We start from the raw sequence: 21,509 nt of genomic DNA, 5'->3' as shown, positions 1-21,509 counted from the left end.
CCTCCTTCATTTAGTGTACGTTTTAGCCACAGTGGGACAGTAATTAAGTCCAAGTGCTGTATACTTTCATTTGATGTTACTTCGTTATACTTTCTACATTTATTTTAAAGCTATAGTTACATTGAATATCTTAATTCAAACACACGTGATCAGCTTCTAAAATATGCATTGATTGACTGAACTACCCAGTAGTGTATAAACTAGTTAAAAAGAGCTCCACCTCAACCAGCTAAAACATTACAATATTGCTAACACAGTCATGCACCCATAATGATAACCCCATAATATAACACACAAGACTTAAGAGTACTACAGCTAACTAATAATTGGATCAGAATGATTAGTAATCATTGTGTAACTTGATTGACACCCTATGCAGTGTATAAAATGCAGTTTATATCAGCAGCTAATCCTTTGATTTGATTCTGCTGCTTATAAGATCTCCTTTGTCCTGAAAAGACTTCTGAGATCTGCATTGTACACAATAATATATTTGAATACAAGACATTTAATTGCAAAGGATTTTCACACACACACACAAAATGATTTCCCTTGAAACTTTAATCACTCTACAAGAGGATTGACACCATTTGAAAGGGTTTATTGTGGAGAAACTGTGTTGGTACAGTAAGAAAACGGTTTAACAGCTGCATCTAAGCATGCATTCTGAATTAGACAGCTCTGTAGGGTTTCCATAGCTTAACAAAAGTTCAGAGAATCTTAACAACAAAAAAGGCACTGGGAAATAACAAATACAGTTACAGGTTGACTTCAAGACAGCGTGCACAACAGTACGTAAGTAAGTAACATGGCATAATTCTTTCTGTCATACATAATTCATTCTTTCCACATTGGCAAAATCTGCAACTTCTCACCAACCTCTCTGGCATTTAAAGTAATGTTTAGACTCAACTTATGAACTTAACAAATTAGCATTTCATATTTCATCTCCCCGTAACATCTATAGCTTGTTTCTTTGCCTTACAGCCAAATACAGAGCAAAATAAGTAACGTAGCCACATTTCATGTATGCTTTCAGTTATCCACACGGAGAGATTCAGATTCATCAATATAACAGTTGATTGTAAGCTTGTCTATCGTCTGTGTGCAAGCTAACGTGTATACATGCATTCATGCTTGCGTGTGTCTGTGTCTGTGCACAGTGAGTATAATCACAGTATGAATATTTTTTCACAGCTCATCGGTCTCTCCATCAAAGGGCACAACATCTGTCTCCATATGAATGCTGCTGGGCTCACTGCTGCCCACCCAGCCAATAGGAGTGCGGTTGAAGGAGGGCCGGCATCCGATGTCCTGCTGGTACACCACTGAGGGTTCAGGCTCCTGTTTGGCCTCAGCTACTGGCAGCTGGAATTTGAGGAACTGGTTGGCTTTCTCAAAGCCGCCAAAGGGCATGGCAGACCTAACAAAACAAGGTGAGAGGACTGTTTAAGCCCGTGTTTGTCACAAAGCATCTACATTACAAAGTCAGGCCTTGAGGGAAGTACCTGTTGAAGCATCTGTACTTGGGCACATCCATGTGCTCAATGGGACCAGGCATTGCACCTTTCAGAGTGGCTATCAGATTTTCATCACCCTTCATGGCTTTCTCCCATGGTGAAATGTACGTCTTCACATGAATCAGCTTCTTACTTGCGGCATCCTTTCCACCTCCTGTGAAGAAAAATCCATGCCTGTACTTTATGACTCACTCGACAGGAGTTAGTGCTATAGCGCTTATTTAAAGATGGAAAACAACATTCAAAAGTCTGTAGACTGACTGAATCTAGATAATTTATGTAGAAACATTCCTGTATTGTGTCTTAGTTAAATGAGAAGATCAATACCACTCATGTCTGGACACTAAGTTTGTAGCTAGAGTCAGCAGCTGGTTAGCTTAGCTTAGCACAAAGACTGGAAACATGGGACACACCTAGCTTAACTCTGTCCAAAACTTAAAAAAATCTGCCTATCAAGACCTCTAAAATTCACAAATTGTGTTATGTTATTTCTTTGTTTAATTTACACAAACACAGACAGCACATTACAGCAACTGGACTATAAAACACAATCCTCCAAAAAATTGAAAAACTATACCAACCTTTTAGTGGAGACAGCAGCAAGTCACCAGCTCCTTCTCCTTTTCCGCCTTTCCCATGGTCGCCTCCTGCACCTCCTGCACCTCCTGCTCCTCCTGCTCCTGCTCCTTTGCTGCCAGGCTTTGGAGGGGGCACAGGGGCCCCTCCTCCATGTATCCCTACAAAATGCAGCTGCCCAGCCTGTTTGCTAAGAAAATGCCCACCAACATTTATCATCTGATCTCCCATCTGACCCCCCATCTGACCTCCCAGAGAGGGAACAAACTTCTGGAGGTTGTCCTAAAAGAAATATGATCAATATAAGCAAACAGATGATACAGAGAACATTCATTTGTATTTGCTGATTAACTATGTTTCATCTTTTTGAAATTACCCCTGATAAGCATGGCTGAGCACACAGAGTCCCTATTGTGTATTTGAGGTCTTTGTCTTCTTTCAGACAATTGAAAAACTCAAATCTATCTATCTAGTTTAATGGATTTGTAATAACTTTAAAAGTGAAAAAAATCCATTTACAGCTGTTTCTTTCAAATGGTTAAATATGAATTATAATGGACAGATTATGGATTGTAAAGTGACGAGAATAAATACGATTCTTCAAACAGTGCCATATTTTTCCATGTTATTCAGAGATGTTTCAAGGTTATAGAATTTGTGGTTGTATTTTGAGAAAATGTGCCTTTGAAATTACGGAAAAGTGATTGGACTTTTTTTCTCCATTAACTATGCTCTCACCATCGACTCACTGCTGAAGATGTCAGGGTTGTTCTCGTAGACGAACTTCTCCACTCTCTGCTGCCTCATCCTAAACATTTTGGAGCCTCGGTTCTTCTGCAGGGAAAGCTCCTCCAGCATGATGTCTTTGGGAGTCCTGATTTTTTTTCCCAGGTCAAACTCAGATGCCTCTGGCTCCGACTCATACTCTAGGTAAGGGACATTCAAACAAATGAGTGCTACATTGAGAAATGTCTTAATGTGGAAACGAAATGTTACTAAGAGGTTATTACGGTTTAAATCTTTCACATTTAATTAAAGTTAACTTAAAGATTTGTCATCACGAACAATGATGTTGTGTTTGTCAGACACTGGGATTCACTGGAGCAACATGCCAAATAGAGAAACTAGAAAAGAATCGCAAATTACGTCAATCAATCTATAAACAATCTGATCTGAATTGTTATCTTGTTACGTAATTATAATCACAACCTTTAGTAATACGCATGTTTAAATGTTTGCTTGTTTCATGACACCTACAGTATTTCCTTATCCACTCTTTCTGTACATTTATTTATTCAGATATAACCTCACATATCCTGTAATGTTAGTACCCCACCTACAGTATCTTTCACCTATCATTATCTTTTTACTGCTCATGTTCTGTGTTTATGTGAAAGAGCTGTACTGAGCATATGAAAATCTAGTTTCATAATTATATAATTTCATGCCACCTTACCATCCTGAGTGATATGTGATAGGTCGGTTATGATCTTGGAGAGCTTTTTCCGCTTGTTTACGGGGGCAGATGTTCCCAGAGGCATGACTGGAGGTTCAGGACAGAACATGGTGTTAGCAGTATAACAGTATTAGGGTCAGAGAACACTCAACATATTCCTTATGCAATGTCAGCAGTGCTAGAAGTAATGAAAGTGAATAAGACAAAAACAAAGTGATGTCAAAACTATATCAGCAAATATTTTGTTTGTTTAATGCAAAGAAATGCCAGAAAATGAACAAAACAAAAGAAAATCTTTTTTCGATGCAGCAACTGAGGACGTTTTGTTTAATGTCATGAGTCTTTATATGATTGTGTTAGAATTCAAGTAGCATTGCTCCTATTTAAAAAAAAAAATGCCAGTAATATGTCTCTAAATTTGCATTGCTGCATGTTCAGACAAAGGTTAAAATGCAAAGGCAATTGTGTTTTTGCTTCAGTTTTAAGATACATTTCAAACATTTGAAAGAAACATAAACAGACTGCTTTGTGTTAATTCCTGACCACCTCACCACCTTCTCAAGATCACTCTTCACCGTCAACACCTACAGCCATCAACAACCCCTGAAAGTGAATCCACAGGACCTGAATGCATCAGACAGACAGACAGCACGGGCCCTGCTCATTTTTCAAGTTCAAGGGAGATGTCAGTGCCCTCAGATTCCCCACATTCCCCAGTGAAACAGATATCTACTCCAAAGGACGCATGTAGCTTCATGCATGTTTCAGTTTTGTTTGGGGACACAGACAAGAGTCAACATAAACAGAAGCCTGTTGTTGTTCAAGCAGAATTTGGTGATCAGTGCATTCTGGTGCTATTCTGTTGCAGTAAAAGTGAAGGCCTCAGGATCATAAAATAGGATCTGATCATATCCCCCAATCTGCAGCCTGCATGGGAACATGTAGGCGGGGAGTTATACTTTCCTATGTCTCATCTGTTGAGATATCAATAACTGCTGAAGCATGTTAACATCAACAACCAAATTTCTTACAACCTGCGATGCTTTCCTAGTCTACTGTATGTATCTGATTCTTACATGATCTTATGCATTTATTTTGCACTCTTTTTCTGTATTCCTGTGTGCCGGTCAGCACTTTCAGCTCTCATCAGTTTCTTTAAGGCCCAGTCAAGTGGCAAAACATCACATCACATCTACTGGCTGTAACTCAACCCACCGCAGCTATTTTTAAAGGCCATTTCCAGCCAAGACATTTTAGCGACGTGTAATGACGTCATTCGACTATCAAATGGGCTTGACACAACTCTTAAGGACACAATACACAAGTCCAGAAAACAATTATAAGTGTGTGTTTGAACCTCTCTCAAAACATGAGTGCAATCTGGAGTAATTGTGGACGCTGAGGATTTTGAACACCCTTTTTAATTTCCATAAATAATTACAAGCTTTTGGACCCCTTGCAGTGAGATTTACCACCCCCTCCCCCTGTCAGGGGTTGGTAACACCATATAAAATCTCTGTAACGCCCACAGAGAGGGATGGTCAGCACATTCACCCATTCCTTTGGTCATATGAAGACGTACCAAGAAAATCTAAAAGCAGGAAAGTGACTCCCAGAGTCTGTTTATTTGAATTTGAATTGTTGATAGAATAAAAACTATTTTCTTCCAAAGCAAAGGAATAAACTGGATTGCTGAGTTATTGAGGCATCCCATTATTTTTCCCTTGAGCTGCACAACCTGCAGAACTCATGATCAAGAACATGTTGCACATCTCTATTCCCTCTCCCTATAATTGCAATAATCAGAATTTAAATCCAAGCCGTTGGTTGATTAGTAGGACAAAGCACACCGATGGGATGCAGATCCACTCACCGGGTTTTAGTTGTAATCCTGGGAGGAGAGACAGACCTATAAATACCAAACACAGAACTGACGACCCAAGGCTCAATGCTGGTGATCTCGATCACAAGTTTACAAATCCCTCAGTGCCTCAGACCCCACGTATGGCTGGACCCAGGTCCCGGGAAGTGCAAAACCCACCCTACACTTAGATGGCAGATCTTCAGAGGGTTGGGGTTGTGGGTGGCAGCAGTGTTGGTGTCAAGACGGCAGAAGGAGGAGGAGGAGGTTGAGGTTTGGAGTATGAATAGGGATGGGGGAGGCGTTAAGGCGAGGGGAGAAGTCTCTGTTGGCCAGCTGAAAGTGCTGATGGGGATATTAAGGGAACAAAATCATTCTCACAGATGGTTCAGAAGCCTATATTTAGCAGCAAAGAACGAGGGAACAGAACCCAGCTATAAGATAACCTCAAAGGACTCCAGGGTGTGTTTGGGGTACACAGAGAGATTGAGAGGGAGACTAGAGTATGCACAAGTGCAAGTTTAAGGTTAAGCAAATGTGTGTGTATATTAAGGCCATGTCAGTTTGTGTTTCAAAGTGAGGGTTAGCTCCTTTACTCCCTACATTACTCTAACCTGAAACTAGATTGTCACATTTTCAGTTTCTCTGACTCATCATGTGACTGGACATGATGGACGTGTGAAGACAGGGCCTCTAACAATGTTCTGCAAATGCACGAAAAATTCCTAGAGAGCACCCAAAGTATTCAATAGGTTGTTAATTTTAAGAGGATTCCAAGAACTGCAGCACAAAAACATGAAAAAAAGTTTTTTTTTTCTTTTCTTAGATACAAAGTAGTAGCTAGGATTTTAGAAATACTGAAGTTCTGAGTCTGAAGTCGTCAGCACAACCTGTCCAGTCCCTCCCTCCCAGATATAAATTTTGACTACCCACCACAGACATCAGCCTCATTTTTTTTAGACATGATGATCTAAATGTTATTTCAAAAGCCTCTCCACAATACCAGGATAGAAAATTCTGGTAGAAAATTCTGGCACTACATCCCTTCCTTGTTTTATTCATTTAAGTCATCATGTGTAATTTATATGAAATTGTAGAATGTAAACTCCCCAGCAGTTGTTAAAAACCTGTGATTCCTAGAAAGAATACCGAGGACATGTGTGTGTGGTTTACTACCACACTATAGCAATTGCAAAATTCTGCATATTTATATGAAGGTTAAGAAACAAATGTAAAATAATGATTAAAAAAGTATGCATACCCTGGCATTCATTAGAGCTTGATTGTGACATTATTTCATATCTTTTCTGTATACCATTGAAATGTCATATTGCAGCATCAGGTTTTAGTCATTATATTTATCATATTCATTATATTTTATTTAAAATTCACGATCATAATTATTCTGCTTTTTGTAACCAACATTAACATGTTGTAGATCTTAAGATATAAGATATATGAATTCAGTTTCACAAAATATACAGAGTATAACATGTAGTGTACTGAAGTGTAGACTGTATACTTGTTTGCTTGATCAAAAAAGTTTAGCGAGTTTCACTGCAGTTTTTTGAACTGTATGTTGTGCATGGGTAATATTGCATTGTCATCTTTATGAGAACGTGATTGTCAGTTCAACACGCATGCCGCATAATCCTGTCCTCAGTGATCTGAAAGCTCCATCGAATTTGACAAGATCTTTCTCTGAGAGTTCGTCTGGTTCATTCTGGTGTTGTGCTCTGGACAATGACAATAGAAAATATATGTGACTACAAGCTGAGAATTTCTCTTAATGTGACTGTGTAGCTTCTGTTGTTGTGACTGAGGGCTTTTAATTGTGTTTACCTGACCAAGTTTAAGTGTAGTTCTTCTATTTAAATGCTGGTGTACAGTATATCTGTATACCTCAGTATTTAGCTTGGTAAATAGGACAGTGGTAAATTTTGTAGCCTGGCATCTGACCATTTGCCCAATATCAGTGGCTTTGTTTATCGTGAATGGATCACTTATTTGGCTCAGTTCTGCCTTATTTTAAGCATGCTCTCATTCAGCCTCTTAGAATAACAGTTGACCCCTCAGTACTCCTCTGTAATTTCATACCCATCTCCAAAGTCCTATTTAATCCAAAGTCCAGAGAAAGGTTTCTATCATCTGCTGCATGATCATTTCATTATGGTCAGCTTATAGTCAGTGGAGGATTTTCAGTCTTTCTTCAGACCACATGAGGTCTTATAGACAGTGCAGATCCATTCCTTGTTGCCTGCCTGCCTGCCTTTCGGCTCTGGAGCAACAAGCTCAATATTGCCCTTCCTGAGTCCTCCCGCAAGTCTTTTGCTCTCTTACTACTGTGCGGCACTCGCAATATCCTGTGCAATACACACATGTATATACGTGTGTGTGTATATATATATAGTGTATTTTATGTATATCTATATTTTTTCTCATATTTTTATATTTTCAGTTATTTTTTATATTTTGTTATATCCCTTGCTTTTGCACTAATTCTTTTACTGACACTATTTCTGCACCTTTTCTGTTGCTGTAACAAGTAACTTTCCCCAGTGTGGGATAAATAAAGTCTCCCTCTGAGAAGGTCTTCTAAGGCTGATTTTTCTCTATTCATTATTGTTTTATTTTGTGTGTTTTTCTGTTTTGTTTTTTTCTTGCATTTTTGTTTTAATTAAATGTTCATTATCATTTATAATTCCAAACTTCCTGTTTTTATATTGCTTTAATGCCATGTTTTTGTAAAGCAATTTGGAATTATAAATGATAATGATGACTATTATCATCGCAACTTGACATTTTTTTTAAATATGTGTAAATTTTGTAAGTAACCAAAAATTAAGACAAAAAGGAAGAGGGAGACATTAAGCTTCAACATGACATCAAGAGAGGTGAAGAATTTTATCATCGGATAATAAACCGATAATATCTTACTGTATCAGCTGTATTAAAAATTATCATATGATTTCATACATAAGTATCATGGAGACTTCTGTACATGGTGTTTTCAATACATCTTGAAATAGACACTGGACAGAAGCTGAGAAGCTGGTTCCTATATTATCTTTTTTAAGCAGTTAAATGAGGAACAAATATAAAATTACAGTAGACTCCTGGCAAATTGTCATTTTATCTATAAATATTCTTCTGTTTGGATATTAACAGCCCCGCATACTGTATATAGACACTGTGAGGGCGGAGATTGGCAACAAAAACCCGTTGTAATTGTGCACGCAAGTGGAGTCCAAGACGAACTCCACGGCACCACTTAGTGGCAAGTGTTCATGTAGGCAAGAAAAATATCTGGAAATTGTTCTTCACTTCCTGGGCAGCAAATGAAGAGGGTTTTTTTCACTCATTATGTCGACATTTAAGGCAAAGTTACTCTGCTTCACAAGAATTTAATGATCAGGAATGTACCATAAAATGCATCTATGTTAAAATGAGCCTGAAGTAGCAGCAGCAGTGTTTGTGTATGTGCACACACTTCTGCTTAATTGGATGACTCTTGTGTGTGAAACTCTGGAAAAGAGTGTGTGCTTGCCAGACACCATGTTACAGTGGTTACATATAGGATACAAATTTGTTTTACTTTTTAAGTGCTCTGTTGTAGCTGTTATGTAGAGAAACTTGTAAAAAGTGAAATGGTAAACATTTGTTGTTTTGACTATGGTCAGCCATTGATTGATACTGTGATTTGTCATTTAAGGGGTGAGAATCTCTCACTACCATGCCATCCCTGTGATTCACTGAGTAACACTCCTAAATTAGGTGCTGAAACTACATTTTCTCTGTTTTCTCTGTAGTCACCTCACTGAATGTAGAGCAGTAGTATATGTGCTTGGATTAAAGTCTCCTGGGGTCAAAACAGGATGGATTTCGAAACCCCCATTTATATACAGAGGTGAGTAAAAAATCTGACCTCTGACCTTCATTCCATGTTATTCTCTCACTCTCTTTCTCTCTCTCTCCTTTAAAAAAATCTCTTCTAACCTGAAACCCTCCAGTGATAAAGCCGAGAATTGCTTGCACATGAATTGTATTTTCGTACACTTCTCTCTGTTTTTGTCTCTTATTTGAACAGTGGAAGTTAGCTGAGCTTGTTATAATGCTTTCCCACTGGTCCTATGATCTTGTCGATTACATTATGAATAATGTGAATAATGTGTGTGTGTGCGTGCGTGCACATGGGTGTCTTCTCCTGTAAAGCATTCTTAAACACTGAGTGTATAGACATTAAACATATTTTATTTTTTATTAAAACTAATATACAGTTATTGCACTGCTTGTTTATTAATATTTTCATTTAATTCATGCATGCATGTACAGCACAGTAGAAAGAAAAGTGCAGGATCACACAATCAGCAACAGGGGGCAGTGTTAAATCAGATGTGTGAGACAACTGGAGAGCTTTCAAATCTAATTTTATTTCTCTAAAGATGGTACGTCTCCTAGTGACTATAAACATCTGCACAACATTAATAACAAACATTTTCACACTTATTATTTAATCCAACTGTATTCAGATACATGTAGTTATCATACCTTATACCTGAATTTAACTATATTCACACTCTGGGTTTTTCGTAGCGATATTACTAACAAGAAAAAGCTATAAGAGAAATTGTATCTTAAAAATAGTAAAAAAACAAACAAAACAAAAGTATCTCCCCAATATTTCCACAACTGAAAACAACATAGTGATTTCTTTTTTTCTTACTTTTTTCCATCAACATACCTAGTCTCTCAGGGTATAGGCACTAAATATGTGAACCCTTTACTTTTTTAATAACAATCATTGTTAATGGATTGACACCAGCTAAACTTCTGTGCTTCCTTCCATCAGCTTCTTTAACTTTACCAACAAGGTATCAAACTTTCCTGATCATCTTCCTTTAACTTCTACAGGCTCTGAGATTTCATATCTACCATTTAACCATACTCTATGGCTATACAACCACATCTGACCATAACCCCTAATGTGAAAGTCGTGGTCTATGACCCCATTCAGTAAGCTGGCCTACCTATATACTGCCTGTATCCCCCCTCCACAGCCACTGTCATTTCTTGAATCCTTTTTTTAGGCGCTGGTGTCTGTCAGTCAACTTTCCCTTGCACCACCTAAGATTAAATCACAATTGAACAAAAAAAATACACATTCCTTCATCTGTGTTATTTATTTAATAAAAGTTAAGAATTTACATATATCTGCAAAGTTCACACTCATACTAAGGAGGCGCTAGTGTGCCTTAGTGGCAATTGAAAGCTGTGATATCCAGTGACAAGTGTACATTCAGTGACAGCCTGGGCACTCGTTGAATGTGACCCATGCTAAAAGGATAGCATTTCTCTCAGGCTATAGTGAGCAGAGGTATTTGGCACAACCTCACAAACACTTGCCAGAGCAGACCCTGTCTTCACATATAGTTCCAAGGTGAGCTGAAGCGTTTAAGAACATTTTACTATTTTCATGCATCATGAAAACCCTTGGACAAGAAGACCAGGTAATCAGAGGTTTCTCCTTAATAATGCTACAGACAGTGGGTAAAAAACATTGTATGCACATCAGTTAGTAGGACAAGTACTGAATAACAGAATTACATGTTCAAAGATGAAAGCCTGCTATTTTTGCTTCGTGATCCTCCACCTGTCCATACAACAACAAACATCTTCAGTGGTTTATTCCTATGATCAGAACCACAACTATTCATTTTTAACATCTTTCAGACATTTCAAGTTTCAAAGAATATTCAGTACAGGCTCTGTTTAGGGGGTATTTCTGCTAAATTAGTAGAAAGAGATCCCCGAAAGCCTTACACAAACCTCCTCCAGGACAGGCGTATGGTGGACTATACAGCAGACAGGTGTGCTATTATACTCTTTTATTATTATCACTCAGATACGTGTGTGAGTAAATATATTGCCAGCAAAATAAATGAAAAAAAAAGCATTTTGAACAGCAAATACATTTTTATGATCTATTACCATTATTGCTTGTGCTCATTATTACCATTGTTTCCTAAACTTTTCATAAACTCTTTGGACTTTCTGGTTTCTGGATTTCAAATTTATTTGTTAAATTTAAGGCTTAAATGAATTACGGTATGACTGCTTATTTTTATGAACCCCTTTTTAATCATTTGATGAATTGAATACAGAATTGCCCATCACAGTTTCCTAAAGCCTAAGCCATAGCATTCTTGTTCAACATACCACCCAAAGCACAAAGATATATATTATACAATGATTTTTAAGAATATTAAAGTAGAACAGCATCACATTTAAGAGACTGAGACGGATGAATATTTGACATTTTTGCTTTACTTAAACAATGAACCAATTAAACAAATTGCTGCTGGTTTAACTTTCTGTCAATAATCGACTAGTCATGTTAGCACTAAATGAATAGTACATGAAGATTTACAGGTATGCTAGTGACTGATTTACTGCTGTTCATATTGCCCCTGGCCTCCAGACACGGGGCTGGACACCTCCCTTAGTGGCAACAAAACGTGGTTTGGGTGCCTGAATTGGGTTGGACTTGAGTGGGGGCAAAGAAGCAAGAATGCTGAGCTCAGGAGCACTCTGGAACTGCTTGGCTGTCTGGAGCCCAGTGGTGTATGATACTGGAGTGTAAGGTGTAGGTACTGTAGGGGGAACAGGGTTTGGAATAGGGTTGGAGGAGAATTTTGGGAGGCTGGGCAGTCCAGCTTGTTGGGACAGAGGTGAATCTGGTGTGGAGGCACTGACTGGTGCTGGTGTAAAGAGAGGGGCTGGGGTTGGAGTGAAAGGAACAGGAGGTGGGGAGATCATGCCAGAGTGAGACAAACGTTCTCCAAGGGTAGTGGCTGAGCGAGGTGCAATGACTTTGGGAGCCAGAGTAGGAGCTGACATGGGTGTTGGTGTGGAGAAACGCTTGACCTCGAAGACGCGGGCTGTTTTGATGGGGATCTGCTTAGGTGGGGTTAATGAGCTGCCCACCATTGTTGTCATGTAGTCACCTTGCTGCTGCCTCTGGGTCTGGTAAGAAGGCATGGCTGATAGATTAGTAACACTGCCCCCATAGTTGAACATGGCAGAGTTGAGCTGGTAGGGCTGCCTTCTCATGAAATCTAGAGCCTTGATGCCCTCTCTTTGGGAGCCTCTACCTTTGCTGTCTGGCTTGCTTGTATCCCTCTGAGGTCCTGTAGGAATAGAAGGGGCCAGGAGTGGGTTGTATCCAATAGGTGGTGGAGCACGGACATTCGGGGAGTATTTCCACTCAGAGGGAAAAGGATTGGAGTCATGGGGTTGGGCTGCACTGTGTACGGACACTTCCTGCTGATAAGGGGTCTCGGGGGGGGTATCGACTACATACATACCCATGCGGCTCTGCCTGCGGGCAAACAGCTGGGCCCCCTTACCCCCTGCTTGAAGAAACTGTGGGGTCTCGTGGATGACCCGAGGCTTTGGTGCCACTGGAGGAGGCGCCCTCCCCATGCCGGCCTCACCACTCCTCTCCTCTTCTGCAACATCATAGATAGTGTCAGACAGTGGTTGGCCATGTTTTTGTCGGGAAGACCTATCATCCAGGTTCTGGACCATACACAACAGGTCAGGATTGGGGCTGTTCTTTGTCACATCTTGCACATTGAACATAGGTTTTTGTTTGCCACCACGGCGTCGAGCCTCAAGTAAGATTCCTGTGCGACCTGTTGGACCAGGAACAGGGGTTGGAGCCACAGCTTCTGGCTGGGAGACCACTGACACAGTAGTTACAGGTGCCATAGAAAATTGTGGTGGCGGTGGCTGAGCAACTGGCACTTGAAGTGGAGGCACAACTGGGGCAACTGACTCGGCTGAACTAGGAATTTGAGATACAGGAGGAACTGAGGCTACAGGCCTTGGTGGATGTGGAGCCATAGGCACTGAAGGCATAGACACTGGGGCCACAGTTGCAAATAGAGCCTGATTCACAGTAGTTATTGGTGGTGAAGACTGTACTTTATCTACAGAGGTAGTGATGGCTGGAGGGTAGAAGGTAACAGAAGCTTCTGGTGTCTGGGCCATGGGACACTGAGGTACAGAAGATGGTGGGAAGAATACTGATGGAGGTCCAGGGGGCAGCTGTGATGTTACTGGTGCATTCATTTCAGAGACAGTGGAGAATGGTGGTGGCCCAACAGCTGCTGAGGCAGGACGCTGGGTCGTCTTTGTAACAGGTGGTCGAAATGTTACAGGGGCAGTTGCAGCTCGAATACTTATAAAACCAGGAGTGAAAGGACGTGCAGTTCTGTTGAGAACATTACTAGCAGGTAGTTCCGGTAAAGGCGTTTCAGCTGGTGGTGATGGTCTGGCCAGTATAGTCACTGAGGCAGTGGCTGGTTTTGGTGCCACAGGTGGAGGTGAAATCACCATGCTAGCTGTACTAACTGCAGAGCAGGATAGGTCCCCGTTAGAAATTCCATGGGTTGCAACTGGATCTGGAGCCTGAGACAGCTCTTGTTGCATGGCTGTAGGGCCAGTTGGTATCATCTGCTGAGCCTGGAAGTTTGGCTGCATCTGTGGTTGTATCTCTGGATGCAAGTGATACATCTTAGCCTGTTCCTGGACATGTGGAGGAGCCTGAGGTTGTGCCGCCTCTACTTTCTTGGCATGCTCAGCAGCCCTCTTTCTCTGCTGCTCAAACAACTGGGCACCCTTGCCTGTAGTGTCACTCAACCCTGGACTCGGAGCGTCTTCTGCCCCATCCCCACGGCCTTCAGTGCCTGCAGTTGCCCTCTTCTCCAGCATATCCAAGTAGTCACTATCCCAAGTCGGGTCAGGAGCTGCTGAGAAGCCATCATCATCAAATTCCGATTCACTGCCAGGGAATACCCCATCTTCCTCTTGTGAGTCCAGACACCTATCCTCATCCACACTACCAAAACTGGTCAGGGTGTATTTCTTGGATCGCTGCCGCCTCTTCTTGAACATCAGTACCCCCTTTGAGTGAGGGTTGGGAGCATCAGTCAGTAGGGACGCAATTGTTCGACACTTGCTTTTAGCTTCCTTTACATGCTTGTCTTGCGGTGTATCCCCTCGGTTTAGTTCTGCAAGGTATGAAAGCCAGAGCCATTAGGAATAATTTCACAATAACATAGCATAAGTAACTGCAACAAGGTCAGAAGAAGTCTGAATTAAGAGATTTAACCTTTAAACCGAGCTACCTCTGACATGAGCATCTAAACCTGTCCTGACTGCCATGCCTTCAACAGGCAACCATCTCTTTACTTGCCACAGGAGCACTTCCGGGAAAATTCCAGGCATGCTTTCAGCTTCCCACATTAGCTGGGGTGAAGGATAAATTTGCACATTATTAGTCTTATGGACTCTGACATCTGACTTAACTAAAAGTATTTGCAAGCTAGTGGAAAATTGCACGTAGTAGGTGACTGGAAGGAGAACTTCAAAGGGTAGCCACAACATGTCCTTTAACTTGTTATGGTATTAAGCAGATTAACATAGGCAACCTAATTCTGTTACCCTAATATGCATTGCCACGTGAAGGAAGTTCTTAATTTGTCCCAGACAGGGATCCTAAGTAGGACATTAGAATATTAAACCTGCACTCAGTGATGGCAAGGGGGGATTTACAAGAGTAAATTTATTTAAGTTCTTAAAACAGCCTGTTGACTTTAAATAGCTCAGCTCTGTCCTTTTTACTGGGCTTATTATGGATGATGGACAAGATGACAAGTTGTTGGAAAGAATGCTTGGTCAGTGTCAGTGGTCTGTGCCTGTTTTTGCGTCAGTGTATTGTCACAATTTTTGACATCTTCAAAGTCCAAAAACAGTATGACAGGAGAGTGAGAGGAAAAATGAGAATGTCCCTGCTACTTGATACCAAAAAGCAGCTGTAGATGCTTTTCAGTGCTTCCAGAATGATCACTGGGGTTTTTACACACATAACTGGGTGTAAATATAGTTAAGCGGACCAGACTTAGCTTAGGTTGACTCCCACTCATGCTGAACTTTAAAGACTGTTAATGGATTTTTGGTTAGTTATGGTGGTTGACTGTCAAATTAGATGTAATTGCTGCTTGGAAAAATAAAGCCATATTTTTTACAATGCAAATTGTTTTTTTTCCTATGTATGGGAATGAAGGAGACTGGCTGATCTTCACCTCAGTGATATATTTCTGTACTGTAAAGTGGGTGGCACATAGAAATGATAAATAATACATAGAAGACAATATGAATATTAGCAAATATTAATGAAACAAGCATACAAATGGAAAACAACAGTATCAAAACAAGCATTCTTGAAAGAAAAGAGATTTAAATATGAGGAAGAGTAAGAGACTAACATAATGACATATTTCTCTGTTTATAGATTTTTAGTTTTGTGACTCTTAATCCAACCAGTAGCTTTTAACAGGAATAGATACATAAGTGTGCAGCAGCCATGTGAAGAGCCATTGTTTTTCTGTACTCACTGGCTTGCTTGGCCTTTTCCATGTAGGTTGTTGTAAGCTCCTCGTCGATGGGTTTATTCACAGGACCTACCATGGGCACAAGCTGGCTGCGGGAGCTCAGCATCAGGGCCTCCTTTGCCTTCTCAGGGGATACCAGTGGCACGTTGGCTGGCTCTAGAAACCCACTGTCCTCCTCTTGCCCTCCATCCCGCGGCCCCTGGTCATCTGCTGAGGAGATGATGGAGGAGGTCTCAGTGGATGTCTGGGAAGACCACATTCCTGGATCAGGAGGCTGGTAAATCACCTCCCTCCGCGCCACCCCCGGTAGCCCCCCTCCTCCATCTGCATCTCCCCCACGTCCATCCAATAACCTTGGGAAAACATGTGCATCTGGAGCGCTGTCATAGCCACTCATCTCTGATGTCTCCCCGCCCTCAGGGGAGGCTCGCCCTGTTGGTTTCCCTGGGGTGGAGTTGCTGGGGCTGCGGCGTTTCTGCCGGCGCTGCCTCTCATAGCCCGCCACGTCTGCATCACTGTCAGTCTCGCCATAGTAAGCCTCACTACCTGGCGGAGATGTTAAGCCACTGGTTAGGGAGGAGCGGCTACGGTGGACTTCACGGACAGGTGCATGGTGGGGCTGGTTGGGTGACATGGCACGCAGAGTCGCGCGATACTCTTTGTCTATACGAGGAGATGGGGCACGGGTCACAAGCACCACGGACTGAAAACCAGCAGGCACCCTGCAAACAAGTGAAGTATAGTAAATACTGATGGAGCCAAACAAGGCCTCTTGGATCTGATATTGGAATTGACTTCCCTGAAACTGGTTTCCATCTGCTTTTACAGTAAATGGGATCTTCTATTGTTTTTTTCAATTCATTTTGGTAATGCAACATACAGTCACATGCACATTGTAAATAGTGTATGTCTTTAACCTGTGCACAGTATAATCTTTTCTTAATCCATTACTATGGGCTGATGATGGTTTATCACTAATAAGATTATAATTGTTTCGTTCCTCTGACCTCTTGACTCGGATGTGTAACACTCCAGGAGAGCTGTCGATGAGGTCCATGGCCTGGGCGTGAGATAGCATTCCACATGGCTGTTCATTGATGGACACCAGCTCATCAGCCTCCCGCAGCCCAGCCCTGCATGCCTTGCTGCGTTTACGTACCTGCACCACCAAAGGAAGGTAAAATTACCACTAACATAGCAGACAAAAAGTTACACAAATGTTGAGTTTTGATGGGTCGTAACGAAAAATATTTTCGCTGTAAACACAAAATGTTTTGATGTCTTTTGTTGCAATCCCAAGCCAACTCTCAAGTTCTTCAGGAGACATCCACGTCTCTAATGTGTCTCAAGAGAACATCTCAAGTCTAATCTCAAGGCCTTGAGGGCAAGCCTTAATCCAACACGTTCAAGTTTTTCATGTCTGAATACTTAATACTTCTTGTCCATCATCCATAAATGTACACATGATTAAAAATCAGGTAACTTAAAGCCAAGTCTCAGGTCAACAGCTTTGGTTTGAAGGGCTGTCATGTGCAGTAGATACATAAAAAGCAGACTATTAAGACAGCTGATACAAACATCATTACTCTTTTTCTTTCTTCCCTTTTCCATTAGAAATGTTTGCTCTGACCTTTTATCAAAAAAGTCAGAGGTATGCTGCTGTGTTGTCTTGGATTGTGATAGTGACTGACAGAGGGCAGATTTTGTCCTGACAGCTCAATCTTGCTGCAGACATATGCCACATATTGTAGCTCGAGTGGGGCACTCGCACACACTTTAACATGGAAATGCCAGCCAGCAGCCATCTTCATTTGGTGCTTTGCTATTTGTGCCCAAGGTCTGTCAGGACCATGGCAATATGCCCACCTTAAATTGCTCTAGGTCTATGCAAACCATGTCAACATGTCCCATAATAAGCTCAAAGCAGATTTTTCAAAGACAATGACTGCAGTGTTGACTGCACTCTGTGTGGGAGCTGGTATGTATTAAATGAATATTGTATGTTGGATTTCACAGATAAGGAAGCGTTGCTTTGGTTGACCTAATTAGTTTTCTTTCCAGCTATTCTGGTTTGCCTGTAATGAAATCCCACATCCCCATTTAGCTAAGCCTTTCAAAGTGGCCTGTGCCTGCTTGTGGCACAGGATGTCAGTTTTTCATTTAGTCAGTCACCTTGCGGCTGCAAGTCATAACAATTATAATACCCTTACATGCTCTCACTCAAACACTACATGGGCTGATACAAAAATACACATAAACTCATAGAAATAAACACAAACATGCACATGCAGGCCCACTGGCACAAACCCAGCACTGACACACCGGCTCTTTCAGTGAAGACCCAAATTGCTCCACCTGTTATGGACAGTATAGTATGAGACCTGACAAGATAACACCTTTCCGCTCACAGGGGTGAAGGAGCATGCTGTTTTGGATAGTCGGACAGAGACAGCTGTCGTCCGCTGCCATGAAGGTGATTTGGTGTCCTGTAACTCTGCGTACCTTAACTAGATGCCGGATTAACATTTTAAAGACAAATATTAAGATGCTGAATACTTTTTTAAGAAGTTGTCCATAGCCTGTTTTTTTCTATTTAAAAAAACAAAATTAATCTCCTAGCCAGTAAAAATCTTTGTAAGTCATGTGTCGCCATAAAGATTTTGCCAAGAATGTGTAAGAAGCATTTTCTCTTTTACCCACGTAATAATTACTGTACCAATGTAATTACTTTTATCTGAACATGATAGAGGGCCACATCACGAAAAATGAGAGAGGTTTAACATTCAGTATATACACAAAGGTGAATGATTTATTGCTGCTATGATCTATTCTTTGTGTTGAAAGAACTGGAGGGATAATCATTGCAATCTACGTGTTATGTGGACAAACTCGCAAAATGTTTTTTAGTTTTTTTTATACTAGAGGAAGTATATACTAGAGGACATTAAAATTGTCATGCTGAATTGTGGGGAAATGTGAACAAAATGTTGTACAGGACATTGTAAAACTTCACTGAACTGCTGGAACGAGCAGATAATAGAGAATATACTATGCAATATTCTCATACAGTATGGAAAAAGTAAATCAGAAACTTTTTAAAGCTACTTAAGGGAAGATTTATTTGACAATCAGGGCTGAATAGACCAAAGCAAGTTGGTTTCTCTCTCTCCTGGTCATTTGTTTAATGCTCATGTGGTGCCCGCACAATCAGGATTTCCTTTTCACGTGAACCCACCAAAAAGTTCTAAACAGCAGCGCATGTACAAAAATAGTGCATGAGGTTAATTTTTGAGTACTTAGCTGAAACACACACCTTGGCTGACCCTGTGACCTGCTGCTTCACAACCAAAAATAGCTGCCGAAGAAAGCAGTTCTGCTCAGTCAACAATTAATGAACATGCGTTTGGATATGTGTGTTTGCGTAATGCATGCACATATATGCATGCATTAAGCATGTGCAAATGTACTAAAACCTGAATTATCATATCCAGAAATAAGATCTCTCAATATGAGGATTTCAAAGAAGAGAAGGTCGTAGTGTATTTTTTTCAACCATTTTCAGCTTCATCTCTCAGAGGTACCATTTTTAATGCTTGAAAGCCTAATTAATCCTTTTATCCAGTATACACATCCAGTATTTATTCCCCTTTGGCTTAAATGCCAGTCTTTGCTTTCTCAAATGGAGATCAAGCTTCAAATCTGGGCTGCTACACAGCCACCAAATGTGGGCACCAAAATCTTGTGATGAATTTGCTTTAGGGGAGTAAAATGAGCTGAGAGGCTCTGTATGAGAGTTGTAAGGTTAAATATCTTCTATCTGACACATACAAGAGGATGAAAATATAAAAGTAGTCTCTAATGCCCAAAGGTAATATAATTTCTGATTTTAGTATTTTATAAGACAGCTGAACCACAGTGACTTCAAGAACTAAACTAAAGCCAGACTCTCATGACATTCCTTGCTCACCTATGTGGTCCAAATAAATCTCAGGTAACCTTCCAGCTTAAACATGACCAGTCATGGCTGGAGTGATTTGAGTTTCACACTGAAATGATGATGTAGTGGAAACCGTGGAAGCTCAATAGCACAAATCAGGTGCTATGTGCACATTTCCCTACTCAAAGCGCTACTGAAGAACAGTGTCAGAAAGTAGCTCAAGTAGCTCAGTTTTTTTGTCAAAAACAAACCAAGAAACCAGTTAAGTTCAAGTTTATATATTCCCAGCTGAACTTGAAGTTTTCATTGGCGTGCCCCTGAATGAAGACCCTTCTCAAACAAGATGATGACTCGTATTCAGGCCACAAACTAACTTGCATGGCAGCCAATATTCCATTTCAACTTTGTTCACAGCTTCTCTACTCTATTGAATCTAACAATTTTCTACTTTCCACTCAGCAAAGCATGAAATGGCTGCTCTTGTCCGACCTGCTGAGTTCCCCGCCTTACCTTAGCCACCTGGAGTGGTTTCTGATGTTCCACACCTCCCTGGAGACGAAAGCCCCATGGTGCTCCACCGGACAATGTAATTATCACTTCTTCTGCAACCATTGTTCTGCTCTGTCTGTCTGTTTTTTGTTTGTTTTTTAACTTTTCTCCTTTTTTTGGTTATTTTCCGCTCCTCTTTGGTTTTTATACTTCGTCTGGGGGGCCCTCAGTGCATTGGCCCCATGGTCAGCAGTCAGGGCCCCCTCAGAGAGCTCTGACCTGCTGTTTGCCTGCCACACTGTCCAGGCGCAGACTTCTCTCTGAGTCCAGCTCTGAGGCCGACCGTCACACCTGAACACACGCACATGCACATACACACTTCTGTGTGCCAACCCACGCCCAGAGTGGGCCAACCATCACAGCCAAGGGGAAGAGGGAGGGAAATATGATGGGGGGGTATGTGTCTGCTTACACTGAGGAATGCCTGCCCCAAACGAACGAGGGGAGGGTCCAATGCAACACTTGTCCTGTCACTCAGACCTATGTCACTGGGTTGCTGATAGTCCCTCCAAAAATAGTACATCACCACCTCCGCTGCTTTGCCAGCTCCTCTGCACGCCAAAGGAAAGTTAACATTCAGAACGTCCAAATGGCACTGTTTCATATCTGGCTTTGCAGCATTGAGATCATTTGTAACCTTTAGTAGGGTCATAGCCAGAGTCTCATATCTCAAGGCTGAGACTTGCCAGCATTGGACATTCCACTCTTGATTAGTTTATTCATATATCCTTAAATTTACACTAAAGGTAAATAAATCTGATAAAAATATATGATGTAGAATGTGAGTGGATTGACTTTGATGCTCGTTAGTCTTTGACTGTCGGGCTGATGTGCATCTTGCCAGCTCCTCTGGAGTTGGAGACATTCTAGGCTGTCATCGTAGAGCCTTTAGGATAATATCTATGCAAACTCTGGATGAACAGCCTGCATAGCTACACTGAAATATGTCCTAAGTTGGAATTCCAATGTTGACTGACAAATACTCTATAATATGTGAGGGACCCGTGCTTGTCAGTAGACAGCAACTTAAGTTGCACATGAAGACACAAGAAAAAGAAACAAAATTTCATTACAAAATTCTTTGTGAAATGGTTTCTTGTGGTGTACACTTTTGATAGAAAATCACAGAGACATGATAAGATCTCTCTTTGTA

At 41.0% G+C, this 21,509-nt stretch overlaps 2 protein-coding genes across 3 annotated transcripts; both read right to left on the bottom strand.

Moving 5' to 3' along the window:
- Positions 1-543: 543 nt before the first annotated feature.
- On the bottom strand, positions 544-5,682 carry myoz1a (myozenin 1a). Of its 2 annotated transcripts, none has more exons than XM_070841138.1 (6): positions 5,426-5,682; positions 3,553-3,639; positions 2,835-3,022; positions 2,102-2,378; positions 1,509-1,674; positions 544-1,423 (listed from the first exon to the last, which is right to left on the bottom strand). In XM_070841138.1, exons 2-6 carry the CDS (start codon positions 3,635-3,637, stop codon positions 1,192-1,194), a joined length of 948 nt encoding a protein of 315 aa, XP_070697239.1. In that variant the 5' UTR covers positions 3,638-3,639; positions 5,426-5,682; the 3' UTR covers positions 544-1,191. The 2 variants fall into 2 exon arrangements, with proteins under 2 accessions (XP_070697239.1, XP_070697240.1); XM_070841139.1 differs by lacking the exon at positions 5,426-5,682 and adding an exon at positions 4,104-4,127.
- A 4,900-nt stretch (positions 5,683-10,582) lies between these two features.
- Positions 10,583-20,662, bottom strand: synpo2la (synaptopodin 2-like a). The gene is made up of 4 exons (XM_070840706.1): positions 20,318-20,662; positions 16,878-17,029; positions 15,874-16,592; positions 10,583-14,487 (listed from the first exon to the last, which is right to left on the bottom strand). The coding sequence occupies exons 1-4, from the start codon at positions 20,417-20,419 to the stop codon at positions 11,870-11,872; spliced, it is 3,591 nt and encodes a 1,196-aa protein (XP_070696807.1). The 5' UTR covers positions 20,420-20,662; the 3' UTR covers positions 10,583-11,869.
- Positions 20,663-21,509: the final 847 nt, after the last annotated feature.

Source organism: Pempheris klunzingeri, chromosome 12 (assembly GCF_042242105.1).
Source record: "Pempheris klunzingeri isolate RE-2024b chromosome 12, fPemKlu1.hap1, whole genome shotgun sequence".
NCBI lineage: Eukaryota > Metazoa > Chordata > Actinopteri > Acropomatiformes > Pempheridae > Pempheris > Pempheris klunzingeri.
This window is presented reverse-complemented; position numbering and strand designations above follow the sequence as displayed.